The sequence below is a fragment of the Aphelocoma coerulescens genome (assembly GCF_041296385.1).
Source record: "Aphelocoma coerulescens isolate FSJ_1873_10779 chromosome Z unlocalized genomic scaffold, UR_Acoe_1.0 ChrZ, whole genome shotgun sequence".
Classification (NCBI taxonomy): Eukaryota; Metazoa; Chordata; class Aves; order Passeriformes; family Corvidae; genus Aphelocoma; species Aphelocoma coerulescens.
Genome location: NW_027184085.1, coordinates 47859814 through 47872067, shown reverse-complemented (window position 1 = coordinate 47872067; position 12254 = coordinate 47859814). Strand labels below are relative to the sequence as shown.

Below are 12254 nucleotides of genomic sequence, written 5' to 3'. Positions count from 1 at the left end.
TGTTTTGCTAGTGTACATTGCTTCACACAACAGTAAATGTTTCCTTTTTTTTCTTTAGGCTCACATATATTAAAAGGGACAAAGACATCCATGTTAAGTACAGAAACAATTAAGCTCCATTACAGAAATACAGGATATAATTGTCTTCTAATATCAAGCATTCTCTGTAAAACTCTTCTTCACACCCTTTCTTCCTTCCTTCTTTCCATGCATATCCATGTCTGCTTAGACTAGCTGTGCTGAACAAAATCTATCATACACATACAGAACTGTTACAAACAAGGATCAGAACTTCCAGACTTGCAGAGGCTTCAGTCCATAAGCTGTGCCAACAGTAAGCATAGCAGTAAGCATGTGTACCGTCAGCACTGGTTTTCTCTTACCTGCCAGTTTACATTTTGCAGCTTGAAAAGGAAGCAATCTGAACTGTTTCTGTAGTCTGCACACACTGTTGCTTTCAACGAACTCAGTGAAGCCATGATCAACATAGTACACCTGATAATGGAAAAGGGATTTAAAAGCACAAGATCATGAATATAATTGTGTGTTTTCTTGAGTCTAGGGAGAATGTACTCAGTTACCACATTCTCTATGCAGCCACAGACAAACTACTTTTTGCCAGTTTAGTACCATTACTTTCATGTTTTCAGGGAAAGCCTCCTTCTCAAGATCTCTATAAAACCATCCTCTCCAACTGTTCTGTAGAATCTCAACCCTAAGTAAGAACAGTGCTGGAAGAATTCAGCATATATTAACTCAAACCACATGAAGAACGGTGTCATAGGTTAGCAGACCAAACCACTACAAACGGTAATAAAAGTCACAATTTTTATTTATAAAGTTTTGGAAGTGTTGAAAAGTCAAATACCACTTAGGTGCCATTATAAATTTCGCCTACTGTTTTTACAGCATTAAGAGAATAATTTTGATTTAAGCTTGTCTTTACTTTGGTACAAATACCACAGTCAATGCAGGAAACTAGTATAGAAACTGCTGATTGGCAGCAAATAACTGGAGCAAAAGTGAGAGAAAAAAGGCTTTGATGGGCCTTTCTACATTTTTTCTGAACTCTATCCTGCAAATATTGAAAGGAGGTCTGAACTCTGACAGAGGACAAAAAAAAAAGCACAAAAAGCTGCAATAAAGCAGCAGCCTTCTTTTGGCTGATAGTTCTGACTAGGGAGAAATTAGAGGCAAGCATACCACTAATTTTCTTGCCACTTCTCTAAACCCAACAATCTTTCACAAAACCAAGTTCTGACACCTCACTCCAACTTACAGCTGAAGGGTATCATACTAATTTTCAGAAAAAATTCAGTTCTAATACATATGCTATTTCAGTATTTATAAAATGGTTCAACTTTAAAAGTATGCTAAGCAGGGCTGGGTAAAAAGTGACCTAACTGGGGAAAGAAACAAAAATGTTAAAGAGGTCTCATTAATGTAGACAAGAAATAATTGAGAAGTTCTAAACTTTTTTTATACTTCTAATGTATGTTCTAGTTTCACTGCAGATGGCAAGAAGAGTCTGTTTGGCACAGGAAAAGTTTAGAGTTAAATAATGTCAATGCAGTTTAACTAAAATGCATACTACGTAACTCCCAAAACACCGTATCTGCCTGGAAGGGGAAAGTATACTTTTTTTTCCCCCCCTTTCTATTTATGTTAGAGATACTTCAGTACAAGACTTCAGACAAGATCTAGGAGCAAATGAATGTTGGTCCTTCTGTTTCTCTTGCTATGTTCCCCTCAAACCATGCCTCCTATCAAAGGTACATTTTCAGCACCAAAGTGCTATAGGGCCCAGCCCCTTCTAAAACCAAAACCCCCAAACTCAAACTATTTATGGAAAAAACCTTGAAAGATCATTTAATTCTGTCAATCACACAACTTCTACAAGGTCTTAATTTCTCATATACCTGAAAACAGAAGCACTTCAGGGCAAGAAAAGAAAGAATACTAGTGCAGCACATTTAAGAATTGACCGTATATCTAAAAAACAAGCTTGTCTCAATTATTTTTCCAAGTGCCAAAATAAGTAATTGCTTGCCTTTATTCTGTTGTCTTCTAGAGAAATTATCTGAGCACGCAACCAGGCATCTTCTTCAGCATGTACTGCAACAAGTTGCCCAACACTCAGAGACTGAGCTGGTGACAAGGTACTGTTCTGACTGTAGTATGCTTTCATTTCATCTTCCATTTGTTCCTGGGCAGAAGAATAATCTTTGCCCACATACCTACAATATTTTACAAAAAACCAGAAAACAAAAAACAAAATAAGAGTTGGGATGCAACTTCAAAAAAGCTGAATAAAACCATAAGAACGTTTACATGCATATATGAATAAATGATATACATTTTCTAAGACATTAGTGTCCCAACTCTTCTCCCATTAACAGGCCTATAGAAAAAAGTTACTCTGTCACTAACAAACACCATCTTAATCTGGTTTTCACTAAGGCTGATCCAAACCAAAGCATCTAAAATATCTTTAAAAATTAGCTGTTTAAACCAAGTGCTGTTTACTCTCATACCCCAGATTTTTCTTGATATTAGGCTGCTGACGTAATGGTTCATACTAATGCTGTTTGTGTTACATAAGTCTTCTTACATCAAGTATGTAAACTTTCTGAAAAATCCAAATGGGAAGTTCTGAACGCTTCAGAAACAAGTCATATTAGAGCAGACAAAAGGAAAACTTATGCACAAATTTGTATTAGTAGCTAGTGTTTCAGCTTGTTCATAGAGACTGTGATACTGCTCAGTTCTACCACACAGTTTAGATTATATGCCCAGAAAGAGTACTATAACATGCTATGGTAACTCTGTTACAAAGGTTATGTTAAATCTGGTCACATTCCAGGGAACTGTGATTTTCCTAGAAACAGGCTTTTTGTTTCTGTGCAAGCATTCATCTACTTCGTAATGGAGATAAAGTCGGGTGACAGTCACATATGGGCTATTTAAAAGTTTCTTTAACATTTGTTTCATAGAGATACCTAATAGGCAGTTGGAGTAGCTCAACAGAAAGTAGAAGAATATGAGAATTTCCTGCCTCACTCACTACTTCATTCATTATTTCTTGTGAGAATTCAACTGCAGTACCTAGTGTATCATCTCTGCCTTCAAGCACTCTGTTGTGAATGCCTAGCAAGTATCTAGGAGTGTTTCTATCACCTCACTTTTTATTCTGACCACATTAGAACTCTTTGAGAATTGATCCATGTCTCAAAACAGAAACAGCACCAAACCTTTCAGCTTTGCCTTCATAAGTACTGCAGGTGAAAGATTTCAGACCAAAACCACTTAGCCACATACCAAGAAAGTGAAGAGATACTGCTCCACCCCTGAGACTGAAAGGAATCTTGATTTTATTGGTCCTGCATAAATCAACATCAACCAACAGCTGCTACGTAGTTCTTGTGTAGGTCAGCAGAAAGACACTGGTAGGACATGTAAGAAAAGAAGAGCCCATGCACTGTTTCCTCCCTATACATCTACCTGAACATTTTCTTGTCATGGCAAAACACCTTATTCCCTTCAGGTCTAGTTTCATCATATCAGGATAATGACCTTGCCCATGAAGTACATGGATAACCCTAAGTAGTAATTTTTGTAACTAGGATCAAGAAACCACTAATTATCATCATGTACCTACACAGAGTTGACAAATTGAGCAATTTCAGTACTGTCCAAGAAACATGGTTCAAAATTTGGAAACTGCTGCTTTGTAGAGGAATTTTTACATCACCACCCTCAGCTAACCAGTGTCATATGGTATTTTAATCCAGGGTACTCAAAGCATTGATCCCAAATACTTAGTGGAAACCTCCTTAAAATAACAGACTAGAAAGCTAAGAACTGTTGCTCCACATGTACAGTAAGTTATAAATGATGCCAGAACTAAAAACTGTACAGGAAAAAGGAGAAAGTTTTGTAGAGTTAAATTGCATACGCACAGCAGGCTGGAAGTAAGAGATGTAATGTAACAATCCACTTCTTACACTGTCCCCCAAGACGGGGCTGATTAGGCACCAAATCAAGAAACACCAGTAGTTTATTACTGGATGAAAGCTCATCTTCCCAAAAGTGGAATCTGAGCACAATTAAGTCACGTCTAGTTACTGCAAATCAGTGATAGAAGTAAAATATTTTAATAAGCACAACAGTAGTATCTGAATACCATTTTGTGTTGTAGTAGGATTATTTTATAAAGTCTTCCAATGGGAAATCAAATCTGTCTTGATTCTCAGACAAGCTAAAGCTACTGATACAAGCAATCAGTTCAGGATGGAAAAATTTTCAGAAAATTTCAATTTAAACACACAAACAAAAGGATTCTTAATTTTCATTAGCAAAGTAAGTAAATCATGAAGTCCTGAAACCTCCTATTCATCTGTTCTTTTCTGGCAGACCTGTACAATATGAGCACATGGATTTGTAAATAAAGCAAAGAAGGTAGATTCTAAAATAGAAACTTGCCTAATTAGGACCTCATTAGTGTTTTTCAGGTCTAACACCATGATGGACACAGATCCTTCCGATGGAACAATTAGAGAAGGAACAGTTATGTTTTCTAGATACTGGTCCTTGGATTCTTCATACTGCTGTTCAGCTGTGGCCTTCACACCATCATGCCTCTTGACTTTCTCAGTGACATTCAGATTCTCATCAGTGCATCTTTGGGGTTTCGCATAGAGGATTGCCTTTCTGGGGACTTCGGATACATAGTCCACAACACACACATCTGACAGCAACTCTAGATTATTTAGAATATCTTCCGGAAATTTTACTTGGTAAGTGTCTTGGTACACTTTGGGAAGTGCATGAGCCCAAAGACCACTGGAATACTTCAGCAAGATGCTAGTAACTTTCTCCTTTAAGTTGCTTCTAAGTGATGCAGGTGTGGTCTCCATATTTGGTTTTAACAAAGGGTCTGCTTTTGATGAAGTAACATTCTGAGATGCCTTTTCTTGCTCAGTATCACTTTTTGCTACTGGTGGTATTTTCTTAGCAGGATAAATAAATCCATCCATCGGATCACCTCTGTGTATTTTCTCCACCTTGGAAAACAAAAAATAGAGTCAATAATTGGTTGCATCTCTAAGACTAAATTGCCTTCCCAATTACACTTTTATAACATGCATTTTATCCAGACTTTGAAGAGAACATCCACAAGGAGCTAAGCTTGAGGTAGTTACTACAGGTTAGTATTTCCTGTAATGCTTCCTCCTCTGTTTTGAAGGGTACAAAACACATATGACTACATCAGTAATGGGCAAATATCTAATCTTTTCAATACAACTGGGACTTGCTTCCAAAGAAGTACATCTTCTTAGGAGGACCAGAAGATGGTGACACCCTTCACAAATTTACATCTTTTGGACATTAACCTTCCCAATCTTACCCACAGGTAAGTAGATCATAAACAAAAGTTTCTGTCTCAGTTTACTGAGGGAAAGGAGATTTGATTCTATACTTCAGAAACAGGAGGACACTTACCAGGAAGAGCTGTCAGGCAGGCTATCTGCTGTCATGCTCAGATTTTTCTTTACAAAAAATTACATTAATTACAAAATGACAAAAATTACAAAATTACAAAAAAATTATTTTTCTTTACAAAAGTTAGGAAATAAAGGGATAAATTTCTCTTCATAATAAATTTCATAATAAAATTGATCAGACCCTTTTAAATCATGCCCCCAGCCTCCTTCAGAACCAGGTATTTTGCCAGACCCTATGTCCATACCCTTTGCTAAGTTCAAGAATAAGGGTATCACATAGTCTGAAGTCACAACATTGAAAGTACCGTCTGAGAACTGTAGCCACAAACTCACAATAAAATTCTGCTTCCTGAATCTTTGCAGTTTCAACTTAGATTGATCTAAGCATAGCTTAGCAGGAATCTATGTTAAATTGAGATAACAAAAGGTCTTAGTGTTTTCACATTGGTCCCAAAGCAAAAACAACATAGAAAGTTATTAAGGTTTATGTAGCTCCATTTTGAAGTTCTTTCCTCAGAGGAAACAGCTCTAATCAAAGTCATTTTCAAAAGCAGATCAATGAAAAACATGGAGCAGCTGAATTACTTGCTACCACTCAGGGGTAGCATTCACCTCCACACTACTGACGTCCATACCCCATCAGAACTTTATAAACCCTGCCCAAGTAATTCTTTGCAGCTCTGCCCTAGCAAAATACAATCAAAGCATAATGAACAAGTCTTCAGGTACTACACTGCAGAAAAAGAGTAGCACATATCGCTAATTATCATGATAACATTAGCAAGAAACAGAGTTACAATACATGGGAAAAAAATTAAATGGCCTTTGCTGTGTCTAGAACCATGTATTTTGTCCTACATACACCTTATCACATTCAACCCAAATTGCCACATGATGATCTGAGTTAATGCACTATGAAAGTGCATTTCCATACACTTGCTCTGCATTACACTGTCTAGGCTGGTGGCAAAATGAGCTGTGAAACAGTTCTTGGGAATAGGTCTTGGTCAACTTCCACGAATACTAGCATGACACATAAGAAATGGTTTTCATAGATACAAAAAAATATTAACCATGTTAGAGAACCCTCACACATTCCTGGTAGCATGTCTAAATTCTTCTCTATCAGTGAAAAACCAAAATAAAAATACTTTCTGCAAGAGTAGGACATAAGAAAGCAAAGTTCTTGGGCATCTGTGCTAGTCAGCGTGATATAAGAGACAATAAAACATGTCTGGCAGTGAAATCTAGAAGGACCAAAGATACCTTCAATGATTCCTGACAGAGACCGCCTATATATTTGTACCGTCTGATACGATGAATCTTACTGTGCTCTTTGTACCACAGGCGAAGAAAGGAGCTCAGTTAAAAATAGAACCAAACAAAATACTTACCAAAGCCTTGCAAAGGTTTTGGTACACGGTCAGGAACCAACATATATCAAGTCACACAGACAAAAAAATCAGAGCATGCCATCTTGGCAGATAATGACATCCTAAATAGAGAGGAATCAGTAAGGATGTCCCTCCCATGTGTCCATGCACAAGATTGAGAAATTCATTTACATGACCAGCCAAGGAAACTTTTAGCTCCAGAAAATACTTAACAATAAGAAAACAATTTGTTTGAGAAGGTTGTGTTGGAATGTATGGCAGTTCATCCTGGAAGAAGCTGGATGCAGAGGTCTACCTTTATCCATCCCTTCTCTTGGCCAGTGCTCTTTAAACAGAGCTGCAACAGAGCTGAATAAATTTTTGCTGACAGGACTATAAACCCTTACACACTAAAGACTGAGAGAAGATCCTCAGAGATCTTTAAGCATCTTAACTCCAATAATAGCTCTGGGGTTTTCTAGGCACTGAAGTTCAGTTTTGAAGAGGCTGTATATGCTGACTGTGCAAACCATTTAGAGACAGCAAAATGCTATTTCAGTGGATATTTCAGATTACTTCAGTATAAATAAGCACAGGTTGACATCACTAGAATCACAGAACCATAGAATATCCTGCTTTAGAAGGAACCCACAAGAATCACTGAGTCCAAATCCTGATCCTGCACAGGACATCTCCAGGAATCACGTCACCTGCAAGGCCACACAACACCACAGAAACTTTTAATAACAAGCAAATGGTTTCACTTGTGAGCAGGACTTCAAAACAGCCACTCTTTAGCACAAATATCTCAACCAGGTTTCCTGTTGAGTTTATAGATTTGCCTTCAAGGTACTTCCCATTATTATGGCTGACAGGCCAGCTCTGCCAAGTACATTATTATTATAGGAGGTATTGAAAAACACCTGAAAGACAACACAGTCATTTGTCACAGCCAGCACAGGTTCATGAGGGTAAAGTCCTGCTTCTCAAACTTAATTTCATTTTATGACAAGATAACCTACCTAGCTGATCCAGTGCATATAATCTTTTTGGGTTTCAGTAAAGCTTTCCATAGTGGCTCTCACAGTGTCCTTCTGGACAGAACATCCAGCACACAGCTGGATAAACACATCATGGGATGGGTGAGCAACTGGCTCATGGGTCAGGTGCAAAGAGTTACAGTGAATGGGGTGACATCAGACTGGTGACCTGTCCCTGCTGGGGCTTTACAGGGCTCCATCCTCAGCCCTGTGCTCTTCAACATCTTCATAAATGTTGGGGTTTTACTTTAGTCCTAGTTTTTTTTCTGTTAAAGGAATTTTTTCCCATAGCATGTTGCTAGGAGATAAATGGCCATACTTGAGAGGAGATAGCCATACTTAAGAAAGACAAAAGGGCCCGTCCAGGCTTTTGTTTTCACCTGGCGGGCAGTTCAGTTCGCTCTCAGCGTCTGGAGAGAGAAGCCGCGGAGAGAAGAGCTGCTGGTTCCCGTTTTCGGCGTCTTTCCTTTCTGCTGGAAACAACACCGGGATCCCAAGGCTGCTTTCCCTGCCCTGCTGGAGGCTAGGGCTGGGGCCGCCCTGCACCGCTGCTGTTTCGAGCCTTCGCTACGCTGTAGCCGTGCTCACCCTGCCTGCCTGGAGCCCCGGGGGGTTCCCCTTTTGGATACATCTCGTCTGCCACCCGGGATTTGTGTTTGTGCCTGCAGCTCCGGCCTGCCAGTCCAGCCTGCGGTTCCGGGAGTCCAGGACCGGCTGACCAGCCGGGATTTGTGAAGTTTTTTTTCTTCCATCCTTCCCCGGGATCCCAGGGCACCAAAGCAGCCGCGGGAGAACCATCGCACCTGCCCTGCTCACCGGGAGCCGCCAGCGATCCCTGCCGGCTGCGAGCGGAACTGCACCCGAGGGGAAATAGCCTGACAGCCGAGAAGGCTGGGACTGGGTTTGTGTTTGCTGTTACTGCCATAGTTGTTGTTGTTTTGTTCGACTGGTTATATATCTACCTATCTATCTATCTATCTATCTATATATATAGTAAAGAACTGTTATTCCTATTTCCCACATCTTTGCCTAAAGACCCTTGATTCCAAAATCATAACTCAGAGGGAAAGGGGTTACATCTGCCACTCCAAGGGAGGCTTCTGCCTTCCTTAGCAGACACCTGTCTTTCAAACCGAGACAGATCTTGGCGCCCAACCGTGGGGCCTGAGGGCATTAAAAGAGAGAGGTGAAAAAGGAATAACAGTTCCTGGATAACTTAATTTGGTGTGTTGGATATAGGAACCTTGGTAGGCAGCACTATGTGGTCTACTTTGCCCTGGTTCGGGTGGCATGTGGCCGTGGCTATATTCTTCCCCTTTGCAGCTCCTTACTTGAATATGGGTCCTCTGACTAAGGCTACCATTGCTGTTATCCAGCTTGTGCTATGGGTCGAGAAGGTGAGGAATTCATGGGTTTTTAACTTCCTCCGGAATGTGGGCTCGTGGATAAATGGCTATCACACACTGAGCGCATGTTTTTGGGGTTATGTTAACAATGGTACCTTCTGTGAGGAAATGACACCAGGGGAAGCTTTCCCCCAACCCCTCAACCAGTTCTTTGGACCCACCCCATCAATTTTCGAAGGGTTTAGATTTCCTCTGAATACTAACCACCTGCTGCTGGTAGGCCTACTCTATTTAGCATTCAAGGATAAGTTGAGATTGGCTTGGATAACTACCCAGACACCAGCCCCAGAGCCTGATCCTGCCCCAAAACCTGACATGGCCCCAGAGAGTAAAGTTCCTACCCCAGAGCCTGATCCTGCCCCGGAACCTGACACAGCCCCAGACACTAGAGACCCTCCCCCACAGCCAGATACCGCCCAACAGCCCACCTCAGAAATGGACTACCCGAAATGGGTAGGGGTACTGGCGAAAGGGATGCAGGAGATGTGCCAGGAGATGGGCCAGGTGCGCAAGGAGATGTGCCAGGAGATGGGCCAGGTGCGCCAGGAGATGGGCCAGGTGCACCAGGGGATATGCCAATTGCTAAGGGAATACACCTCCTCAGCTAGTGAAAAAACCTCTCCCTGCCCCAAAAAGGGTGAGTCTGACGGTGCAGCAGGGGAACCCACGGATGTTACAACCACCCAGGTTTCAGCTGAACCCCAAGGACAAGTACAGCCAGCAGCAGTCGCCCCTGTGCAAAGGAGGAAGTGTAAGACCAAATCAGTACGACCAGTTAATGATGATGGGGAACCAGGGCCCTCACAACCAGCAGGTGAGCCAGAGCCAGAAATCATCATTGAGTCCCTCTCGTACGACAGTCTCCGTGGTATGCGAGATGACATTGTGCGAAGGGGGCGTGAGCCTTATACCACCTGGCTGCTTCGGGTTTGGGACCTTATGGGCACAAGTGTGCAACTGGATAGTGGTGAGGCAAGGTATCTGGGATCGTTGACCCAGGACCCAGGTGTGAACCAGGTATTTGTGAGGGAGCCAGGACCCCTTTCTCTCTGGGACCGGCTCTTAATGAGTGTGAGAGAAAGGTTCATTCACAAAGAGAGAATGCAGGAGTACCATCATAGAATGCAGTGGAAGACACTCGAGGAAGGGATCCAACAGCTAAGAGAGGTGGCAGTATTAGAGGTACTCTTTGGGAGGGATGGACAGCACGGTAATGACCCCGATAAGGTCAGGTGCACAGGACAGATGATGTGGAACCTGGCAAGACTAGGGCCATCGCAATACACCACCTTCATTGCAACGATTGATGCTGACAATACCTGAGAAACAGTGGGCTCTGTTGCCAACAAGCTCAGGAATTATGACAGCATGGTCAATGGTCCGCTGAAAGCTCATGTCTCTGCTGTGGTCCAGGACCTCAAAGAGGAGATGAAGGAGATGAGGGAGGAAATGAAGAAGGTCAGTGTGGCACCAGTGCGAGTCACAGGCCCCCAGGTCAGAGCCCGTCGTCCCCCTGCGAGAGAGAGAGGGTACACCCCACGAGCTGAGCTGTGGTTTTTCCTGTGTGAGCATGGGGAAGACATGAGAAGGTGGGATGGGAAACCCACCTCTGTCCTGGCAGCGCGGGTGCGTGAACTCAAGGAGGGAGGCACTAACCGAGGGGGTTCCGCTAAGGTGAAAGTAGCCTCAGCCTCCCGTGACCGAGCTGCCAGGTATTACAGACAGGAGGATGATATGTCAGATCCCCTCGAAGGTACCTCTAGTATGTATGCCCAGGGAAAGAATGATAACCAGGGCTAGAGGGGCCCTGCCTCTAGCCAGGAAGAGGCACGGGAGAACCGCGTTTTCTAGACGGTGTGGATCCGATGGCCTGGCACATCAGAGCCACAAAAATATGATGCATTGGTTGATACTGGGGCACAGTGTACTTTAATGCCATCGGGACATGTGGGGGCAGAACCTGTATCCATCGCAGGGGTGACCGGGGGATCACAGCAGTTGACCCTTTTGGAAGCTGAGGTGAGCCTGACTGGGAAGGAGTGGCAAAAGCATCCGATTGTGACCGGCCCAGAGGCCCCGTGTATTCTGGGCATAGACTTCCTCCGGAATGGCTATTACAAAGACCCAAAGGGACTCAGGTGGGCGTTTGGGATTGCTGCTGTGGAGGCAGAGGGCATTAAGCAGTTGAACACCCTGTCCGGACTGTCTGAGAATCCTTCTGCAGTTGGGCTCCTGAAAGTGGAAGAGCAACGAGTGCCAATTGCCACCTCGACAGTGCACCGCCGGCAGTATCGGACAAATCGAGATGCTGTGATTCCCATCCACAAGATGATTCGTGAGCTGGAGAGCCAAGGGGTGGTCAGCAAGACCCACTCACCCTTCAACAGCCCCATTTGGCCTGTGCGCAAGTCTGATGGGGAATGGAGATTGACTGTGGACTATCGTGGCTTGAATGAAGTGACTCCACCGCTGAGCGCTGCTGTGCCCGACATGTTGGAGCTCCAGTATGAGCTGGAGTCCAAAGCAGCAAAGTGGTATGCCACTATTGACATTGCCAATGCATTTTTCTCCATTCCTCTGGCAGCAAAGTGCAGGCCTCAGTTTGCTTTCACCTGGAGGGGTGTGCAGTACACCTGGAACCGACTGCCCCAGGGGTGGAAGCACAGTCCCACCATCTGCCATGGACTGATCCAGGCTGCACTGGAAAAGGGTGAGGCCCCAGAACATCTGCAGTACATTGATGACATCATTGTGTGGGGGAACACCACAACAGAAGTGTTTGAGAAGGGAGAGAGAATAATCCAAATTCTCCTAAAAGCTGGTTTCGCCATCAAGAAGAGCAAAGTCAAGGGGCCTGCCCGAGAGATCCAGTTCCTGGGAGTGAAGTGGCAAGATGGACGGCGTCAGATTCCCACTGAGGTCATCAATAAG

The 12254-nt window shown here is 43.0% G+C and overlaps 1 protein-coding gene across 3 annotated transcripts in view; it reads right to left on the bottom strand.

Moving 5' to 3' along the window:
- The window catches only part of TDRD7 (tudor domain containing 7), a 55303-nt gene that overhangs the window by 9169 nt on the left and 33880 nt on the right, over nt 1-12254 (bottom strand). For all 3 annotated transcript variants that reach the window (XM_069000979.1, XM_069000980.1, XM_069000981.1), the window contains exons 7-9: nt 4483-5063; nt 2051-2237; nt 384-495 (exon numbers count right to left, since the gene is read on the bottom strand). In XM_069000979.1, the coding sequence (XP_068857080.1) occupies nt 384-495; nt 2051-2237; nt 4483-5063 (880 nt within the window). The remainder of the gene's footprint in view (nt 1-383; nt 496-2050; nt 2238-4482; nt 5064-12254) is intronic.